Source organism: Oryctolagus cuniculus, chromosome 17 (assembly GCF_051225735.1).
Source record: "Oryctolagus cuniculus isolate XC-2025 breed Fujian yellow rabbit chromosome 17, ASM5122573v1, whole genome shotgun sequence".
NCBI classification, from domain to species: Eukaryota; Metazoa; Chordata; class Mammalia; order Lagomorpha; family Leporidae; genus Oryctolagus; species Oryctolagus cuniculus.
The window spans coordinates 16,343,706-16,366,727 of record NC_142883.1 but is presented as its reverse complement, the minus strand read 5'-3'; the positions used below and the strand labels follow the sequence as shown (position 1 = coordinate 16,366,727).

Below are 23,022 nucleotides of genomic sequence, written 5' to 3'. Positions count from 1 at the left end.
AATGATTTGGGCCGGCGCCACGGCTCACTAGGCTAATCCTCCGCCTAGCAGCGCCGGCACACCGGGCTTTAGTCCCGGTCGGGGCGCCGGATTCTGTCCCGGTTGCCCCTCTTCCAGGCCAGCCCTCTGCTGTGGCCAGGGAGTGCAGTGGAGGATGGCCCAGGTGCTTGGGCCCTGCACCCCATGGGAGACCAGGAAAAGCACCTGGCTCCTGGCTCCTGCCATCGGATCAGCGCGGTGCGCCGGCCACGGTGCGCCAGCCACAGCGCGCCGGCCGCGGCGGCCATTGGAGGGTGAACCAACGGCAAAGGAAGACCTTTCTCTCTGTCTCTCTCTCTCACTGTCCACTCTGCCTGTCAAAAAAAAAAAAAAAATGATTTGTACTCTTGGGAAATCTGAAAATAGAGACAGCACGTTTGACATAATGGTTAAGACACCGCCTGAGACACTTGCAGCTATACTGGGATAGCTGGGTTTGATTCTTGGCTCCAGCTCCCTATCCTAGCTTCTTGCTAATGCACACGGAGGCAGCAGGTGATGGCTTAAGAAATTAAGTTCTTCCACCCCTGTGGAAGAGAGGGATTGACTTCCCAGCTCCCAGCTCCAGCATTGGCCCATCCATGCTGTTGAAGCAATAAACAAATGAATGGGAGCCTTCCCAAACTCTCCCTCCCTCCCTCTCTCTTTCTGTCTCTCAAATAAATATTTTAATGTGAAAATCATAAAAGAGATTGATACAGTGTCTCATATTAAAGAATAAAGAGCCAGAGCAACTTGCTGCTTCGTGGGCATGAATGATATTAATGGAGCAATTGGTGACATCTGAGTAAGTTCTTAAATTAGTTAGGTGTACTGTAAGATTGATAGAAGTTAGGCAATAATGATAAATATGGTAAAATGTTCACATTTAGGAAATATTGGTGTAGAGTACGTGAGAATTCTCTCTACATTTTTGCATCTTAGTGTAAGTCTGAAATTCTATCACAGTAAAAATCCTGTAAGTTTCATATAGTGTCATAGATTTTGGTTTGAGGATCACTGAACTCTCAATTGAAATACTGCCATGATTTTATTATGATGAAAATTTAATCCAGAATGAAGATCAAAGTGTCATGAATCTTTATGTGTCAAATAGCATAACAATAATTGAACTGCTTCTGTTTTCTATTTTTTTCCAACCAATTTTGGTATTTTATACTTTTCTAAAATATAAGCCAATTCATACATGGAATATGACACAATAGTCTCTTAAATTTTAAAAGTTTTCTATAGATTCAGTTATTTTCCATCCTCCATCCTCATTCCTCATTTGTTATATTTGTACTATGCTTTATCTTTTTCTCACTTTCAGTTCCCAGCAGTTTATCAATGTTATTGTTTGTATTTCACTTATTTTCCCCCCTAGAAACCAACTCTTAGACTTACCAGTTCCTTTTCATCTGTAATTTATATTTTCTGCCTTAATTTCTGCCAGTTTGTTCCTTTTTCTACCTTTGGGATGTTGCGCATTTTTTATTGTTCTTCATGTTGAATGATTGGTTCTCATCAGCCTTTGTTGCTTTAGCCTTATTCCATTGGTTCAGATATGTCATTTTTAAAATTATCATTATGATTAAATAGCTTACAAATTACATTGTGACTTTTTTCTCCTCTATACAAATGTTGCTGAAAATAATTTTGACATTCTAAATGACTTGATTTTTTTCTTCCTATTATTTAAGCTTTTATTTTGTCATAATTTCAAGCCTATACAAAAATTTTAAAAGTGGTTTAAAGACTCCCTACATACGATTTCCAGATTTGACATTTGTTTACAGATTATCCTTTTAGCCTTATCATGTTCTCTCTCTCCCAAATACACATATACCTATGTATACACACATTTTCTGAACATTTACCTTTAAAAATCCAGAAATTATACATGTTTTAAGTTTATAAACTTGACCTCACAGTGACTTAAAAGTTTTGAGAAAATAAAAGCACATAGAAAGCTATAAAAACATTTGAACGGGCATGAAAAAGAAATGATGAAGAATTTTTTTAAAGAACTCTTTCTTAAAATAAAGATTTTATTGAGGCCAGTGCTGTAGCTCAGCAAATTAAAGTCATGGCCTGCTTCACCATCATCCCATATGGATGCCGGTTGGAGTCTCAGTGCCTCCACTTCCAATCCACCTCCTTGCTAATGTGCCTGGGAAAGCAGTGGAGGATGGCCCAAGTGTTTGGACTCCTACCACCATGTGGGAGACCTGGAAGAAGTTCCTGACTCTTGTCTTCAGCCTGACCCAGCCATTACTGTTGCAGCCATTTGGGGAGTGAACCTGCAAAGGGAAGATCTTTCTTCTTGTGTCTCCCTCTCATTCCTCTGTAACCATGACTTTCAAATAAATAAATAAATCCAGGTCTCCCAAGTGGGTGACAGTCACCCAAGCACTTGAGACGTCTCCTAGTGCTTTTCCCAGGCCATTAACTGGAGGGTGGATCAGAATTGGAGCAACTGGGATAGGAACCAGCACCCATAGGGGATGCCAGCATCTCAGGTGGGGACTTTCCCTGCTATGCCCCAATACCAGTCCCTAAAGTGCTCTTTTGAAAATAAAAAGACAACCCAATGGGAAAATGGACATTGGACACAGGATATCAACATGCATATGTGAACAGTCATGAAATGCTTGAAATACCCCGCCTCCTTTGTAAGCAATGACAAGATGTATTTTTCAATGTGAAAGGATTCTACTAAGACTCTCTTCATGGAGCAAAGTGTAACTAGTTTTGTACATTTAAAAATTTAAGCATTCCTTAACTTTGTTGCTACTTAAAGGTAAAACAGAACAAAATCTTCTAGGACAACTATTAGTCTTTTTACAATATAAGAAATACGTTCTTTTTTTATGAATTCCCTGACCGATTTCATGGTGTCATAAATCAAGTCCCACTCTGTTTCTTTAACAGATGATGGAAAGGTGCGCCAGAATAGGGTACTGAAGGGTGTAAAGTCTTTGAAAAGTGAGTAAGAATCATTGTGTACTGTACTTTTATCTAAAGTATTCAAAGTTTGCATAAGATTTTTAGTCCTATCTCCTTCCTTAGCTTCTTTTATATATTATGCTTTACACAGAAATGGTTTATATTCTTTCATATTCATAAGAAATATCATACTTGGAATTTTCCCAAGTTTTCTTCCACAAGAAATAATAGTTATCTAGATGTAAATATTCATATACAAGTATAAGATAGCAAAATTGAAATGGAGGATTAGATGCACTTCAGCATATATAGGAAAGTTATTCAACAATAGACACAGACAATCTGGGAGTCCAGCCAATAAAATCAATACTTCTTTTTGTAAATAAGAAGTTTTAGAAGTCATAGATGAGTAGACTCCAGGTCCAACTGCAGTTAAACCAGGTAACCTTCTTAAGAACTTACTGCGTAGGCTTGTCACCAACACAGATTTTAAGGAAATCTGTTTCATTTCCATTGTTACTATTGACTTTTTCTTTATTCTTAGAAAAATTAAATGGAAATTATGTTCTTATGAATATTCCAATGACAATATAAGATGCAAATTTTTGTTGTCTCTTGCTATAAATGTTATATGTAATCATTAAGTATATTAATTATATAAACATGTTTTTCATGTTTTACATTTTCAGTCTCATGTTCCTTTTCTGTTTTTCTTAAGGAGGAAAGGTTGACATAAACAACTTAGGCCCTCTTCTAGAAAATATGGATATCAAACTCACTGAAAAAGAACTTATACAGCTGAGAGACGGCCTACCTATAGAAGGTATGGTTAGTAAATACCTCTGTCAGTCCTCAAAGGGAATTTTTTTTTCAAGTCTTACCCTAAGAATCGCTAAAAACTAGATTGAACTAGTGATAAGATACATGTTTAAAATCTTAAAGAACTCTAACATTAAGAATAAGACATAGGCCGGCGCTGCGGCTCAACAGGCTAATCCTCCGCCTAGCGGCGCCGGCACATCAGGTTCTAGTCCTGGTTGGGGCGCCGGATTCTGTCCTGGTTGCCCCTCTTCCAGGCCAGCTCTCTGCTATGGCCTGGGAGTGCAGTGGAGGATGGCCCAGGTGCTTGGGCCCTGCACCCCATGGGAGACCAGGAAAAGCACCTGGCTCCTGCCTTCGGATCAGTGCGGTGCGCCGGCCACGGCGGCCATTGGAGGGTAAACGAACGGCAAAGGAAGACCTTTCTCTCTGTCTCTCTCTCTCTCTCTCTGTCCACTCTGCCTGTCAAAAAAAAAAAAAAAAAAAAAAAAAGAATAAGACAGATACCAACTATAGCTTCTATCAGTCAACATTGTTTTAAAATTTCTAGTTACTTCAATGAAATTATATTAGGAAACAGTCAATATTATCTTTAGTTTCAGATTAGACAAGTATATGTCTAGAACACCCAGGGAAAAAGTAAAAGAACATTAGTGCAATTATTGAGGGGCAGTTATTGTGGCTCAGTGGGCTGAGATGCTCAGTGGGTTGGGATGCCTATTTCCCAGATAAAAGTGCTGATTCAAGTCCCCATTTCTCCACTTCCAATCCAGCTTCCTTCCTGATAATGTGTCTGGAAAGGCAGCAGGTGATAGTCCAAGTACCTGAATCCCTTCCACCCATGTGGGAGGCCAGGATGTATTTCCTGGTTCCTGGCTTCAGTTTGGCTCATTGCCAGTGTTTGCACTCATTTGGGAAGTGAACTAGTGAATAGAAGATTTCTCTATGTGTCTCTCCCTCTCTCTCTGGCAGTCTCCTTCAATACATAAATAAATAAATATTTTAAAATAAAATTATTGAATCTTAAATATTCCATTTTGATTCAGGTGGCTCAATACATGATAAAGATGCAAAACTCAATTACTTCTCCTAAGCTAGAAATACCCAAATAGAAATAGAAGAATGAAGTAACTGATTTATAACATCAATAAAGACTATAAAATATCTGGAAATAAATTTACCAAGAAATAAGACCTGTATAAATAAAACTTTAAAATTGTTTGTAAGATTTAATTATTTATTTATTTGAGAGGCAGAGCTACAGACTGAGAGAGGGAGAGACACAGAGAGAGGTCTTCCATTCCCTGGTTCACTCCCCAAATGGCCACAACAGCCAGAGCTGAGCCAATCCAAAGTCAGGAACCAACAGCTTCTTCTAAGTCACCCACATGGGTTCAGGGGCCCAAGCACTTGGGCCATCTTCCACTGCTTTCCCAGGCCATTAGCAGGGAGTGGGATCAGAAGTGGAGCAGCCAAAACTCTAACCGTTGCTTATATGGGATGCCAGCACCACAGGCAGAGGCTTAACATACTATATACCACAGTGACGGCCCCGAAAACTTAAATATCTTAAGGAACATAAAACATGAATAATATTCTCGTATGGCAAATTAACACACAGAAAGAGATTGTTAATTCATACTTACATGAGTCAGAGATATTACTCTATATCACATTTTTAATAATGTCAGGAATAAAACAATCAAAAATCAAATAGAGACCTGAGATGTCAGGGGCAGCTCCATTAAGTCCTTATATCTATTGTTGGGCATACCTTTCTGGCCCATAATAAGGGAAGTCTCCATGTAAAGATTACAGGATTATTTCACACAGAAAAAACTTCTAGGGGCTGGCTCTATGGCATCCACCTGCGGCACAAGTATCCCAAATGGGAACCAGTTCAAGTCTAGGCTGCTCTACTTCCAATCCAGCTCTCTGCTTATGCCCTGGAAAAGCAGTGAAAGATGGCCCAAGTTCTTGGGCCCCTGTACTCACATGGGAGACCTGAAAGAAGCTCCTGGTTCCTGGCTTCAGACTGGCCAGCTCGGGTAGTTGCAGCCATTTGGGGAGTGAACCAGCGGATGGAAGACCTTTCTCCTGTCTTTCCCTCTCTCTGTCAGTGACTCTGCCTCTCAAATAAATAAATAAATATTTAAAAAAAAAAAAGCTTTTAAATTACTAAAAACAACCAGATAAAAGTTCATGGAAATTAAATTAAATGATAGGAAACACCTATAAATAACTATTTTGAAAGCAAATGATTCTTCAATCAAAAGATATAAAGTGAGGCCAGTGCCGTGGCTCAATAGGCTAATCCTCCGCCTGCGGCGCCGGCACACCAGGTTCTAGTCCCAGTCGGGCCACCGGTTCTGTCCCAGTTGCCCCTCTTCCAGTTCAGCTCTCTGCTCTGGCCCGGGAGTGCAGTGGAGGATGGCCCAAGTGCTTGGGCCCTGCACCCCATGGGAGACCAGGAGAAGCACCTGGCTCCTGGCTTTGGATCAGCGCGGTGCACCGGCTGCAGCGTGCCAGCTGCGGCAGCCATTGAGGGGTGAACCAATGGCAAAGGAAGACCTTTCTCTCTCTCTCTTTCTCTCTCTCACTGTCCACTCTGCCAGTCAAAAAAAAAAAAAAAAAAGATATAAAGTGGTGGAATAGCTGTGTCTATATTTCCACTAAACCAGGGTCTTTTTGCTTTTTTACTTGTTAAATTTCTTGTTTGGTGAAGTACTAAGCCTTTTTACTATAATATAATTTTAAAATGTTATCGCAACCTTCCCCCATATCAAAACAAAGAAGAAAAATAGAGGGAAAGAGGGCAGGAGGGACAGAGGGGAAGGGAGAGAGGGAGGAAGGAAATATTATGTTGTTAGAATTGTATCTGCAAATCATATTGAATCTGTTAAAAACTAAATAAAAATTAAAATTAAAAAAATTTTTAAAAAGGGGGAAAAAAAGAACAGAACCCAATGATATGCTTCTGATAAATGATTAAAACCAGTTTTTGAGGACACACCCAGACCAAAAGTGAAGGGATGGGTGCAAATAGAAACCAAGAGAGAGTAAGAGTAACTATACTTATGTCAGGCAAAATAGACTTTACAACAAAAACTATAAAAAGAGACAAAGAAGTCATGGGATGGTTTGCGGGTAGGATGGTGGTTATGGGGGGAAAACCGCTATAATCCACAAGTTGTACCTTCAAAATTTATATTTATTAAATAAAAGTTTTCTAAAAAGAAAAGAAAGAAAAAAAGAAACCATATTAAGAATTTTTCTGCCAACAACAATGGTTGAATCTAGCAATCAAGCAGTAGTAGTATCGGAAAATTCAAAATGGAAATTAAACAACACACTCCTGAGCAATCAATGAATCAAAAATTAATTACAGGGGTTCAGCATTGTGGCGTGGCAGGTAACGCCACCACCTGCAATCTGGCATCCTGTATGGGCCCCAGTTCATGTCCAGATTGTTCTGCTTCAGATCCAGCTCCCTACTGATTTTTCTGGGAGAGCAACAGAGGATGGTTCAAATGCTTGGGCCCCTGTATGCACATGGGATACTTGGAGGAAGCTCCTGGCTATGGCTTCAGCCTGGCTCAGCCCTAACTGTTGTGCCCATTTGGGGAGTGGACCATCAGATGGAAGATCTCTCTCTCTCTCTAACTCTGCCTTTCAAATAAATAAATAAATGAAAGAGAAAGAGAAAGAGAAAGAAAGAAGGAAAGAAGGAAAGAAGGAAAGAAAGAAAGAAAGAAAGAAAGAAAGAAAGAAAGAAAGAGAAAGAGAGAGAGAAAGGGAGGGAGGAAGGAAGGAAGGAAGGAAGGAAGGAAGGAAGGAAGGAAGAAAAGGAGGAAAGGAGGAAAGAAGGAAAGAAGGAAAGAAAGAGACTAATACCAGTGCTTCCCAAACTCTTCCAAAATATTAGGGAGGGAGTACTTCTGAATTTATGTTTTAAGGCCAGGATTAGCTTCATATCAAAATCAGTCAAGGAGCGTACAAGAAAATAGTATTACAGGTCAATATCCCTAATAAGCATAGATGCAAAATCATCAAACAAATACTAGGAATCCAAATTCATCAAAACTGGAAAAAAAGTATTCCTGCGGAGAGCGTTTGGTCTAGTAGTTAAGAAAATAGTTAAGATGTCCACATCCATATCAGAGTACCTGGGTTCAGTAATCAGCTCTGCTGCTGAGTGTAACTTCCTGCTAATGCAGACACTGAGAGGCAATGCTGATGACTCTGCTGACTGGGCTGCTGACACCCACAGACAGACCTGCATTAAATCCCTGGATTTTGTCTTTGACACACCAGGTGGGGGATGTTGTGAGCATCTGGGGAATGAACCAGTGGATGAGAGCTCCCCCAAATAAATAAATAAATAAATAAAATAAATCATTTGCAGTGATTAAGAAGGATTAATACTAAGGATGTAGGAATAATTCAGCATAAGCAAATCTTTAACTGTGATACACTACCTAACAGAATGTAGGACAAAAAACCACCTGACCATTTCATAAGTGCACAAAACACATTTGAAAAAATTCAATACTATCGCATGATAAAAATTCTTAACAAATTGGATATAGAAGGACTGCATATTTTATAAAGGTCATATATTACAAGCCACAGCTAACATTATACTCAGCAGTGAAAAGTTGAAAGCTTTTATTCTAAAATTATGTACAGGACAAAGATTTTCATTCTTGTCATTTCTATTCAATATAGTCCTGCAAGTAATACCCAGAGTAAATAGGCCAGAGAAAGAAAGAAAAGCCATATAAATCAGAAAGACAGTAGTTAAATTGTCACTGTTTGTAGATGATATGGTCTTATATAAAGAGTACACTAGGACTCCACAAAAAAAATAAAATAAAATAAAAAACCTGCAAGAACTAATAAAAGAATCCATGGCTGGTGCCACAGCTCAATAGGCTAATCCTCCGCCTACGGCGCCGGCACATCAGGTTCTAGTCCTGGTTGGGGCGCCGGATTCTGTCCTGGTTGCCCCTCTTCCAGGCCAGCTCTCTGCTGTGGCCAGGGAGTGCAGTGGAGGATGCCCCAGGTCCTTGGGCCCTGCACCCCATGGGAGACCAGGAGAAGCACCTGGCTCCTGGCTTCGGATCAACGTGGTGCGCCAGCTGCAGCGGCCATTGGAGGGTGAACCAACGGAAAAAGGAAGACCTTTTTCTCTGTCTCTATCTCTCACGGTCCACTCTGCCTGTCAAAAAAAAAAAAAAAAAAAAAAAAAGAATCCATAAAGTTGCAGGATTAAATATCCACATATAAAATAGTGGCATATATGTAACTATTAAAAAAGAAATCAAGATGCCAGTATATGTTAGCGTTATGGAGGACTACATAAAAAATTTAATATTTCCCTGAAACATGAAAAGTGGGTTAAATGATGGAATAGTGTTGGGAAATAAATTTCAATCACTTATAACAACTAATAAATATTCTTTCATATTGACTATTCAATAAATACAGGAATATGTATTTAATTTACAATTATAGAACATGCAACCAGGATAACTATAAATAAAGTAGCAAAAATACAGTTATTTTTGAGAAATTGAACCCAAGGGTAAGAGATTGGAACTGGGTGGAAGGGAGAATTTCTGTCTGTATTTTGTATTGATTTTTAACTCCCTTTTAATATAAGTGGAACTTTATATAATAATGAAGTAAGTCTAAAATTCAAATTAAAGAAAAATAAAATCAAATGTTATTTGATCGATACCATTTCTGAATTTATAAACCCTCACTGACTCCATATAATCTAGTGATAAAGACTAAGCTCCTTTAAATATCTTACAAGTCCCTCTCTCATTGAGGGACCCACTTAGCTCTATTGATTGAATGTACTTTCCCTAATCTGTTCTGCCATGTTGAACTGCCTATAGTTCTCCATACATTGCATATGTGTGTACTGTATATATTGCACTTAGATTCTTTTTTCATATTCATCAGCCTTTCTTCCACGTAGAAGACCCTTTCTAGCCTCTCCTTCTCTCCTTTAGTTAATTCAAATATTTTCATATGCTCAGATTCTCTTTGCTTTAGATTACATACACTTACCATATAGGTTGCATTAGTGACTACTGTCAGAGCTCAACAGCAACACCTGAAGTAAGGGTTATCAGACAGCTGACCAATGCTAATAGGTCAAAAAGAGCAGGAAAGATGACATGCCTTTACTCTCCCAATACATCTTTTTGCAAATATGATGATAAGCTTAAATTCTTGAAATCTGGAGATTTAATATGTGTGGGCAAAAATATATGAATGGAATTTATCTAGACTTTTATCCAAATATACATCCTTCACATATGTTTTTCTGATCTCATGATTGCCTGTCTCAATTGGCTCTCTTCGTAGCTGATGGAAGAGTTGATCTGAATAAGATAATGGATAGAATAAAAGCAATTACAGGTGAGTGAGAAAAATTTCGATAACAATTACATTTTTTCTTCATGCCTTAATTGCCATGCTAATTCTAGCATTGTGCCCTTTATTTGTTTAGTGTTTTATATACAATAGCCCAGAAATTGGGGTGTTTTCTGATACACTTTTTGGTAATACACTTGCTTTTTCTTATTTTAAGGCAGTCAAAATCTATAATAAAAGTTGAAATGAATCTTTGGAAAAGAGCCTAGTGGTCACTTAAAGGAGAGATTTTAGATTCTACATGTTGGTAGAATTATTAAAATAAGCCATTTGCAACTTACTAATTGGAGAGATACATTAATATTGATTTATTGTTGTTATGAGTGTGTTAGTTCAAGCTCTTCAAGAAGCAGACAAGACAGGATTAACTGTGCAAGGACGTTATTAGAAGAAATTATGTGTATAAGAAAAAAGGGAGGGAGGCAGGAAAAGCTGGGAAACTGTCAGACTACAATGGAAATCTAGTCCCAGGTGCAGAAAAAGAGAAGGAGATTGAGAAGGAGGAAGAGGAGAAAGTGGATGAGGAGAAGGAGGGATGGGGTGGGGGAGAGATATTGATTGGTTAGAAACATCCCAGATTTCCATTGCAATCTAAGGAAGGTCTAGAAAGACATTCAAGGAATCATCTAGATGTCAACCATCCCATATCTCCTAGGAACAGGTCTCTCGATATCTCTGCTGTAATCAGTCAGTGACCAAGAGAAGCCTGTGGCAGTGGCCTTAGTGCAGATTCGAAAGTGAACATCAAAGCAGTAACTGCAGCCCCTGGTCAACTATGTTTTCTGTAGTTGGAAGTCCTACAGGCACATGAGGCTACCACTGAGAGTGACCTCTCTTATCAGACTTTTGAAAACAAATTGTGTTTATTTGATAACATTGTCTCTGTTCTTGCCCCATCCCATCCTCATTAGTTTAATTATACCCACTTTGTTGTACTTAAATGGCATATATGTCATTATTTTAATCTTTTTTTATTAAGGAGGGAAGGTTGATGTCAATGATGTGAAAAGTGTTCTGGAAAACATGGGGATAGAACTCAAGGATGAGGAATTCTTGGAACTGTTGAAAAACCTGCCACTAGATGGTAAGAGTTTCAAATACCAACATAACCAAAAAGAGCTTTTTCTAAAAACTTATCTCTGCTTTCTAAGCTTCAGAATACAAAAAGTTTATCTCCAAAGTAGAATGAACATTTACACTTGACATGAGTCCCTGTGTATTTATACTTTCAGATTGGGAAACAATGTCCACATTAGGATGAATCATATCATTAAGGGTTAAACAAAGAAGAAGAAATGGTTAATCTGGGATTTGTAGAAAGAGGAACAGGGTTGATAGTTGATATTCTGCAAATAAAGGCAGAATTTGGGCAGAAATTTTTTAAAAGTATATGTGTTTGAGTGTAATTTCTCATGAAAATTTTTGAAAAATCAGTTTTCCTAGGAGTAGTCTAGTGATTCTCCATTTTTTTGTGACTTGAATCATGTCTTTTCTTACAGATGATGAAAAAATCTTCCAAAACAGGTTGCTGGAAAGTGTGAAATCTCTTAAAAGTGAGTGAAAAACATAATGATTATAAAGACAAATATAGGATTCTCATATTTTACCGTCCAATGTATTAAATCAATAAATACTATCATATCTCCTGAGTACAAAGATCCCACTAAAGATCAAAATAACTGATCTTCTGTTTTTACATCTAAGAATGAAGTTCTCCACACTCTCAATATTTTCCAAATTTTTCAACAAAAGAAACAAAACTTTAAGTTTATATAATAAAAAGTGACAGAAAAGATTAGTAATAATTTAGAGAATTTAATTTGAAGAAGATAAAACTAAATTGAGAATTCAGCCATCAAAAGTCAACCTACATATTGTTCATAAGTAAAGAATATTTGCCCCAGAATTAAAATTCATTTACTTCTATATTGGTTTATTTTAAATTTATAGATAAATTTGCATGTATTTAACTCATGCAATATGATGTTTTGAAGTATATATACATTTTGGAATGACTATATCTAGTTAACATATGCATTATCTCATATAGTTATCATTTCTATGGTGTGAACTCTTCACTCTGTTAACATTTTCCAAGAATAAAATATATTGCTGTTAACTATAGTCACCATATTGTACAATAGCTCTCTTGAACTATTTTTCTCCTATCTACATGAAATTTTATGTTCTTTGACCAACATCTCTCCAAACATTCCTCCAACTACTCAGCTCCTGATAACTACCATTGTACTCTCTAATTCTGATCAACTTTTTTAATCTTTAATCTTTTAATCTTTAATCTTTCTGTGCCTGGTTTAATTCACATAACTTAATTTCCTCCGGAGTAATTCATATTGTTGCAAATAACAGGATTTCCTTCTTTAAAAGGCTGAACATTATTCCATGGTATATAAAGTATATACCACCTTTTTTATCCATTTATCCATTGATTGACACTTAGATATAATGCTATAATAAACATAAGCATACATGGAAGTGGAGTGTGAATCGTCATACTGATTTCATATCTTTGAATATGTATATGCCAGAGTAGTGGGATTGCTGGATCATGTTAGTGTTATTTTTAATGCTTTGAAGAATGTCCAAATTGTCTCCATAATGGCTATAATCCTTAACATTTATAGTATTTAACATTTTGTATTTTGTAGGCTGGACTCTATATTCAAAAGAGTGACTCGAATTTTAACTTCATAGTTAACTTTTTTATGAGTATAAAGTCTCTAGTCTCCTTCCTAAAATTAGTGTTTTCATAACTATGAGAATAAATTCTAATGTCTCACTATAAAAAATTATAGGTAAGGGGCTGGCATTGTGGCATAGCGGGTAAAGCCGCCACCTGCAGTGCCAGCATCCCATATGGATGCTGGTTCAAGTCCCGGTTGCTCCACTTCCCATCCTTCTCTCGGCTATGTCCTGGGAAAGCAGTAGAAGATAGCCCAGGTCCTTGGCCCCCTGCACTCACATGGGAGACCCAGAAGAAGCTCCTGGCTCCTGGCTTTGGATCAGTGCACCTCCAGCTGTTGCGGCCAACTGGGGAGTGAACCAGCAGATGGAAGACCTCTCTCTCTCTCTCTCTCTCTCTCTCTCTGCCTCTTCCTCTCTCCCTATGTAACTCTTCCAAGTTAAAAAAAAAAAAAGATAGGTAAACAAAGTGATGTTTATGTTAATTAGCTTGATTCCAATTTGTGTACATATATCAAAACATCATATTATATACCATAAATATTTAGTAGGTGTCAATTTAAAGCAATATTAATTTAAAAAATAGATTTTTCTCACATTTTACAACAAACATTACTAGCCCTAGGGTTTCTAAATAAGTTTTAAAGGATACATGACCTCCCTGAAATTATAATCACCTTAGCATTGCATACAGTTCAAAAAATTCGCAATAAGGGGACCAGCATTGTGATCAGTAGGTTAAGCTGCATCCCATATATGTGCGCCAGTTCAAGTGCCGTCTGCTCCACTTTGTATCCAGCTCCCTGTTAATTGTGTGCCTGGGAAGACAGCAGAAGATGGCCCAAGTGCTTGGGCCCCTGCTGCCCACACGAAAGACCCAGATGGAATTGCAAGCTAATGGCTTTGGCCTGGCCCAGTCCAGGTTTTTGTGGCCAATTGGGGAGTAGACCAGTGGATGGAAGATTCTCTCTCTCTCTCTCTCTCTCTCTCTCTCTCTTTCTCTCTCTCTCTTCCCCTCTCTATCTCTTTCTTGCTTGCTCTTTCTCTTGTCTCTCCATCTCTCTCTCTCTCTGTAACTCCTGACTTTCAAGTAAATAAATAAATCTTTAAAAAATTTAAAAATTCACAGTGAGAAATTGTGTTTCTTGGAGTTTTATAAGTTTTTAAGGGATTGTCTCCTTAGGTGGGAATGTCAGTGTCAATAATTTGAAGCCTATACTGGATAATATGGGAATCAAGCTAAAGGATAACGAACTTAAAGATTTGACTCAAAATCTCCCTGTTGGTGGTAAGCAAGTTTTCCATATATCATAGTTGTGCTATGAGAGTTTAAGCATAAGAACCATTGGCAATAGAAATCCTAGGAAAAGTAACACTAGAAATAGTGGTCTAATCTGACACAATCAAGAAGGTATAAATGACAACAAAGCATACAAACAGCCAGTTATCAAAGTCAACCTTAAAACACTGCACTTTGTATGTATATCTTATATATTATTATGTCTTATATATATTTATATATATATTCTTATGTCGTATATATATGTCTTATATATTCTCATAACCAATGTTATGTTCAGTAATTGGTAGTCTTCCACACTTTGGACAAAAAAAGAAATGTAGCTCTTGAGATAAATTTGAATTTCTTCCTAACACATGTGAGTTTGAGATATTATAGAACTGCAAGTAAAATTTACATGATTCAAATGTGACTTTATATAAGATGCTTAGGATAGTTTCTAGCAGATAATGTATGAAGATTATTACCTTTATTCCCATACTCTCTTTCATAATATTTTGTGTGTTTTTATGTCACGTGACTCTGACCTTCTCTTACAGTTGATAAGAAAATTTCTCTAGAAACATTGATGAATAAATTGAAAATTTTTACAGGTGAGTGAGAAGTGAAATCTGGTATTTCAACCTTTCATATTTTTTATTTTTCAATGATTTTTCTAGTATCTTATGAAATCTAAAGTTTTATAGTGAAATAGAATGAAATATCCAAGGCTCCTCAGATTGATAAAAATCATGAAGATTTTTTACAGTAAGACATAAGACTGAAAGTCAACTTGAAATTCCCTGGTCTCTGCTGTTTTTGCCAATGCTATCCTTTGTTTCACCAATGTTTAAATAAACATTATCTAGAAGCATATAGAAAATGTCATGATGGAGCTTAGAAATAATCAAGATAATATATTCACTAAAATAAATAATTCTCACCAAAACAATCAAACATTTTTGAAGAATAATTTATATAAGAATTAGAATTATCTTAATTCACTAATCAGATTTTATTTTGGAAGTTGTCTTTCCCAAACCTAGCAAAGACTCTCATTCTCTCATTAATGTATATTAAGCCAATAAATATAAAACACACCCAGTGATCCTACAGTTGACACTTCACTTTGAAAACTAGGGTGTAATTAACTTGCATAAAACATATTTTCTGACTTGAGATAATACCATAGGATCTAAAATTCATATGTCTTCTATCTTCTCTTTTAAAAGGTGAGAAGGTTGATTCTAGTGGCCTGAAAAGTACCCTGAGGGACCTGGGGATTGAGCTCACAGATAAGGAACAAGAGAAGCTGCTGGAAACCCTATCAACTGATGGTGAGCCATCATAGAGATTCATTAAGGGTTTCTAGAAACATCATTTGTTTCTGTGGGAAAATCTCTAACTCTTTTTCTGCTTGTTTTCCTCTAAAATGTGAAGTAAGAAAAACACTAAATAAATTAAATCCTAAATTATATAGCAACCTTATCATTGTCATTTGGAGTTTATATTCTAAATTAAGAAATCTATAGACAGAAGTTGACATTAACAGAGAAACATTATTATCCTTAGGCCTCTAAATTGCTTATAGTATAAAAGGAGAAAAAGAAAAGAGAGAGAATATGAAATTTATCATAAAATTAAATATAGAAAAAAATAAAAGAAAGGAAGCTATACTTCTGTTGGAACAAGTAGACTCTCTCAGGTACTAATAGCAATATTTGTAACAATCAGAAACATTTCCCTAACTTAATTAATTACATCAAATGAAAGAATAACAGTTAGAGACAATTCTAAAAATGTTCTTTCTGGAATTATTTATACCATTTGAGTAATATAATTTTAGCTTTACCATTAAATGAATTGTGGTTTTTCTTATAGCTTCTGGAAAAATATATCAGAAGAGGTTACTGAAGGCTCTTAAGTCTCTCGAGGGTAAGTAGGTAACTCAGTTAAAAGACAGATTATTTGACATTTCTCAACTTAACACCATTAAATTATGGCTCCTCAATTTTGTAGTTTCTTATTTCTGGTTCTCAATCTATCTACGCTTGAACTAATAACATGTATCTTATGTTACAGAAAGTTCCATACATTCTCATTTTTTTTTCAACTTTATCCCCCTCCCCCATCTTGTCACTAATAGGTATTTAATTTCAGCTATTTAATTGACTTTATATACTTGGCAAGTCTGTTTATTGAAAATTTTATTACATAAAATTACTTTTTTGTCTTGTTTTATTTTGATGGAATTTATGGTCACTGCGACAGTTAAAGCCCAATTAAGGAAACAGTTATTATGTGTGACAGAATAATGGGCTTATTATGAGGACAAGACTATGCAATTGTGAAAGCTGGTGAAGAAATCTTTTTTTAAGTCTGCTGCCTTATTTTAGTGGTGGGCCTGATGTTCTGAAACCATGGTAGTAGCAAGGCCAGAAGACAAAGGAAAGCTGTACATGAAAGGGTGGGAAGGACAGAACAAAATATAACTCATGGGGAAAATTTGGAATCCACGTCCATCTCACTTCCCCTACCCTTAAGAGTATGAGTGACCTGCGGAAGAAAGTGGTACTGCTGCGTGGCCATGACTAGGACAATGAAGCAGATGTGGCAAGAGCAGGAGGTTCTGTAGGCCTCGCTTCTTCCCAGTGACAACCTGGTGAGCCAGGAGACAGGAGCATCGTGAGCTGTAGTGGCACCTGGACCCCTTACCCTGACTCAGAGTGTAACAGCTGCTTCCCTTGTGCCTTTCAAATCTCATGCAAATTTTTCTGAGGCATCCAGAACTGTACAGGGAAGGTAATTTGTAGGAACATAATTATTGTTCAGTTGATTTGACACAGTAAAACTACCATCATCTCTCACCTTGGTGATTTAACACTCTTAGATCCCTTTTTAGCCTTCCTTATCTTTAAAATAAAAACAGAACAACTGTCTTTCATTCAACCAAAACTACACTAATCCTTTCCTTAGTAGATGTTACAAAATCCTTGGACCCCTTACCTACCTAGGTCATGTTTATTTCTTTTCTAGCTGAGTCACATTCCTCCTGTAATTTAAACACTGTGATATAAGGCTAACTACTGTAACAAAACTTATATTGCTAGCAGGGCAATGGAAGAGGAAGAAAAAATAATTCATTAAAACATTAAAAATATTTATATAAAAGTAAGGTAGAAATAGTCATGAGTATTACAGTCCCTGAGCAGTCTGGGCCATTGATCCTGTGATTGCATCTATATCATTTGTTGCACTAACCATCTTTTCATATTATCTCTGTCCTTATCAGTGTTTTAGTTCTCCTACCTCCATGCTTAGTGATTGATCCTTTTATTCTTGAAGGGTAAGGGTACTTAGCATCCTGTGTGAATTGAACTGCATTGTGTAATTTTCAATTAACTTAAACAGGACAAGAAAATACTAAGACAAGTCCTAGAGTCCTAGATTCCAGACAATTTTTTTTGTATTTCTATTGTATGAAGGCAGCCCAGTTTCCTTTTTTTTTTAAGATTTAGTTATCTGTTTTTACAGCTAGAGACAGGGAGAAACACAGAAAGAGAGAGAGAGGACAGAGAGAGATCTTCCATCTACTGGTCCACTCCCCAAATGGCCACAACAGCTGGAGCTGGGCAGCTCTGAAGTCGGTAGCCAGGAGCTTCTTCTGGGTCTCCCACATGGGTGCAGGGACCCTAACACTTGGGCCATTCTCTGCTGCTTTCACTGGCTCATTAGCAAGGAGCTGGTTTGGAAGTAGAGCACCCAGGACTTGAACCAGCACCCATATAGGGTGCTAGTACTGCAGGCAGCAGCTTTACCTGCTACGCCGCAGCGCCTCCCCTCTTTTGCAATTTCCTTTTGATGGCATGCTCTGTCACTACAATCAGTATGATTATGTGTTGATTTATGGAAAAAAGGGAAGCCAAATTGGTACAGATTCCATTTTTTGTTTTTCTTCCTTAGCCTACTATAAGGAATCCTTTGTGAAATCTCGTTTTAGGTAGAAAGAAGGCAGTATAGGAGAAGTGGGCATGATGAGCAGGGTTCTCAAAAGACTCTACAGCATCTTTATCACCTTAAAAGGGTTGTCTTAAATTGTCCTAGACAACAGGACCTTTGAAATTTCCACAAACTGGCAGGATTTTGGAATTTTGTTTACTTTAATTTTCTACCTTTTGACATGCCTGAGTCTTACCAAGTTGTTTAGAGCAGTTGTTACTTCTTACTCACCAAGTCCAATCAGCATTTCATCATAGGCATAATAAATTAACATGATACCTTGTGCAATAAAAAAGCAATCAAGACTCTATTGACTAGATTATAACCTAGGACTTCAGAGTTGATATAGCCCTGAGATAGGATAGTGGGGCTATATTGTTGGTCCTGCCAGCTGAAAGAAAAGTTCTCGTGGGTTATAAGTTTAAAGGGGGAAAAGGATTTACCTGATCTAGTAATCGCATACCAAGTACCAAGAGAGTTGTTGATTTTCATCAGTAACAAAACCACATCTGGAATATATCTGCTATTGGAAAGAACTCCTAATAAAATATAATAATAAATTATCATTCTCCAAGGTCTATCTTCTACAAAGACCAAATAGGCAAATTGAATGGAAATATGATAGAAATCACTATACTTGCCACCTTCCAATTTTTGATGGTGGTACTAATCTCTGCTATGCCTCCAAAATGTGGTATTGCCTTTGGTTTATGAATCTGTTAAATAAGAATAGTTCTGAGGGCCAGCATGTGGCATAGCGGGTAATGCCGCCATCTACAGTTCTGGCATCCTAGATGGGCATCAGTTCGAGTCCCGGCTGCTCCACTTCTGATCAAGCTCTCTATTATGACCTGGAAGGGCAACAGAGGATGGCCCAAGTGCTTGGGTCCCTATGCGTACATAGAAGACCTGGAAGAAGCTCCTGGCTCCTGGCTTGGATCAGCACAGCTCAGGCCATTGCGGCCATCTAGGGAGTGAACCAGCAGATGGAAGACCTCTCTCTCTCTCTACCTCTGCTTTTCAAATAAATAAAATAAATCTTTAAAAAAAGAATAATTCTGCCATAATGTCACTCACTCCACCAGTCAGGGGACATTTGAGGGAATTTTGTCAGTTGCTCAGTATATGTATTCCAACTCTGTATTTGGAGTTGGGGGAGGGAGGGAGGGAGGCGAAAATCAGAGTTTGATGATCCTCCAGACCCACTTCATGATAGAACCGAGCCAGAGCCCCATTATGATGACCATCTCATCTTTATAAGCCCCTAGATGGTGTGCCTCAGTTGCATTTTATGCTTCCAGGAATTAGTGCTGCTTCAGAGCCAGTTTACAATACCTCCCGAAAAGTCTGCTTTTATCTCTTTGTCCAGTGCCCAATTGTATGAGTAAATATCTACTGATTTTATCTTCAAGGAGACCCTGTTTTCCATTCAACCAAGGGGTTTTGTTTTTTGTGAACTGGCTCAAGGCCTGGAAATTGATTAAGAAGCTATGATTCTATTTTGTTATTGTTCAAGTCAAACTTTTGTCAACCCTCCCCCCTCCCAACTAAGGCTTTATTTGCTTAATCAAACCAAGAAAGACTTTATTAAGATGCCCATTTATTTCAGCTGTAGGGATAGTGACAATTTAGTCAATGTCAGCTATTTCAGAGATAAATCTTTCTGATCATAGCCTTGACTTTTTTGCCTATTGTTGTAATTATATACGTCTTGTGTCTTTGGCAGTGAAATGCCACCAGTTTGGCCCCTGCCAATTCAGGATTCTGAATCCAGAGATCTCAGTTATGGCAGCATCTCCTACTATTATTTCTACTCTACAGAGAATATCTACCACCTTAGAGGTTGTCAAGGGTGCTGGTACTCTGGTATCTTCTAGACCAGAGGTCAGAAAACTATGGCCTATTGGCCAGTGCAGCATGCTAGCGGTTGTGAAAATAATGATACAGTTTTATTGACACATAGCCACTCTTTTCTGTTTCTATTCTATCTGTAGCTACTTTTACACCACAATGGCAGAGATATGGTTGCTAAAGAGACTACATGGCCAGCAAATCCACAGCTGTAGCCCTCCTCTAGACATTCCAAGAAAACATAGCTAGAAGGTGGATTATCAGGTCTTACATGATAAATCTACTCCAACACTTTAATGTGCCTACACTTTTATACACTCTTTATAGCTAAGCTGTTCAAGACCCTACCCAATAGCCAAACATAGCCTTAGAGCACTTAAAATGTGGCTACTCCAAATTGACAATTGCAGTAAGTGTAAAATATATACTAGGTTTCAAAGACCTAGCACAAAGCTATGTAAAATAGCTGGTTAATAATATTTATTTAGTTATGTTTTAAAATTATAGTTTTCTTAGCTATATTGGGTTAAGTGAAATATACTGTTAAAATTTATTTACCTATATTTATTTTTATTGTGGCTACCAAAGAATTAAAAACTATATATTTGTCTCAATTTAAAAATTTAATTGTAGTTTTATTGGACAGCACTACTATGTAATATACAAAGTAATTTTAGACATTTGAATTTTTTTAAGATTTGTTTCTTTCTTTATTTTTTAACTTTTATTTAGTAAATATAAATTTCCAAAGTACAGTTTATGGATTACAATGCCTGCCCCGCCCATAATTTCCTTCCCACTCACACTCCTCCCATCTCCCGCTCCCTCTCCCATTCCATTCACATCAAGATTTATTTTCAATATCTTTATATACAGAATATCGATTTAGTATATATTAAGTAAAGATTTCATCAGTTTGCACCCACACAGAAACACAGAGTGTAAAATACTGTTTCAGTACTAGTTATAGCATTACTTCACATTGGAAAACACATTAAGGACAGATCCCACATGAGGAGTAAGTATACAGTGACTCCTGTTGTTGACTTAACAATTTGACACTCTTGTTTATGGCATCAGTAATCTCCCTAGGCTCTAGTCATGAGTTGCCAAGGCTTTGGAAGCCTTTTGAGTTCGCTGACTTCGATCTTATTCAGACAGGGTCTTAGTCAAAGTGGAAGTTCTCTCCTCCCTTCAGAGAAAGGTACCTCCTTCTTTGATGGCCCATTCTTTCCACTGGGATCTCACTCGCAGACATCTTCCATTTAGGTCTTCTTTTTTTGTTTTTCCAGAGTGTCTTGGCTTTCCATGCCTAAAATACTCTCATGGGCATTTCAGCCGGATCCGCATGCCTTAAGGGCTGATTCTGAGGCCAGAGTGCCATTTAGGACATCTGCCATTCTACGAATCTGCTGTGTATCCCGCTTCCCATGTTGGATCGTTCTCTCCCTTTTTGATTCTATCAGCTAGTATTAGCACACACTAGTCTTGTTTATGTGATCCCTTTGGTTCTTAGTCCTATCATTATGATCAATTGTGAACTGAAATTGATCACTCGGACTAGTGAGATGGCATTGGTACATGCCACCTTAATGGGATTGTATTGGAATCCCCAGGCACGTTTCTAACTCCACCATTTGGGGCAAGTCGATTGAGCATGTCCCAAATTGTACATCTCCTACCTCACTTATTCCCACTTTTATATTTAACAGGGATCACTTTTCAGTTAAAATTTAAACACCTAAGAATAATTGTATGTTAATCACAGCTTTCAACCAATAGTACTAGAACAAAACAAAGAGAAAATACTAAAATGGATAAAGTATTACATTGTACATCAACAGTCAGGACAAGAGCTGATCAAGTCACCGTTTCTCATAGTGTCCATTTCACTTCAACAGGTTTCCTCTTTGGTGCTCAGTTGTCACCGATCAGAGAGAACATATGATATTTGTCCCTTTGGGACTGGCTTAATTCACTCAGCATGTTGTTTTCCAGATTCCTCCATCTTGTTGCAAATGACCGGATTTCATTGTTTTTGACTGCTGTATAGTATTCTATAGAGTACACGTCCCGTAATTTCTTTATCCAGTCTACTGTTGATGGGCATTTAAGTTGATTCCAGGTCTTAGCTATTGCGAATTGAGCTGCAATAAACATTAAAGTGCAGACAGCTTTTTTGTTCACCAATTTAATTTCCTTTGGGTAAATTCCAAGGAGTGGGATGGCTGGGTTGAATGGTAGGGTTATATTCAGGTTTCTGAGGAATCTCCAGACTGACTTCCATAGTGGCTTAACCAGTTTGCATTCCCACCAACAGTGGGTTAGTGTCCCTTTTCCCCCACATCCTCTCCAGCATTTATTGTTGGTAGTTTTCTGAATGTGTGCCATTCTAACTGGGGTGAGGTGAAACCTCATTGTGGTTTTGATTTGCATTTCCCTGATTGCTAGTGATCCTGAACATTCTTTCATGTGTCTGATGGCCATTTGGATTTCTTCTTTTGAAAAATGTCTAATGAGGTCCTTGGCCCATCTCTTAAGTGGGTTGTTTGTTTTGATGTTGTGGAGTTTCTTGATTTCTTTGTAGATTCTGGTTACCAACCCTTTATCTGTTGCATAGTTTGCAAATATTTTTTCCCAATCTGTTGGTTGCCTCTTCACTTTCCTGACTGTATCTTTTCAAGTATTCTTTATTTATTTGAAAGTCAGAGTTACACAGAGATAGAAGGAATGGCAGAGAGAGAAAGGAAGAGAGAGAGAGAGAGAGAGAGAGAGAGAGAGAGAGATCTTCCATCCACTAGTTCACTCCCCAACTGGCTGCAATGGTCGAAGCTGCACAGATCTGAAGCCAAGAGCCAGGAGCTTCCTCTAGGTTTTCCCATGTGGGTGCAGGGGCCCAAGGACTTGGGCCATCCTCTACTGCTTTCCCAGGCCATAGCAGAGAGCTGGATCAG

At 37.7% G+C, this 23,022-nt stretch overlaps 1 protein-coding gene across 1 annotated transcript in view; it reads left to right on the top strand.

Annotated features, from left to right (window-relative positions):
• LOC100354814 (uncharacterized) overlaps positions 1–23,022 on the top strand; it is a 279,056-nt gene that overhangs the window by 239,179 nt on the left and 16,855 nt on the right. Inside the window, exons 54-58 of the mRNA XM_089318019.1 lie at positions 3,686–3,790; positions 11,216–11,320; positions 14,123–14,227; positions 15,451–15,555; positions 16,100–16,153. Of these exons, the coding sequence (XP_089174145.1) occupies positions 3,686–3,790; positions 11,216–11,320; positions 14,123–14,227; positions 15,451–15,555; positions 16,100–16,153 (474 nt within the window). The remainder of the gene's footprint in view (positions 1–3,685; positions 3,791–11,215; positions 11,321–14,122; positions 14,228–15,450; positions 15,556–16,099; positions 16,154–23,022) is intronic.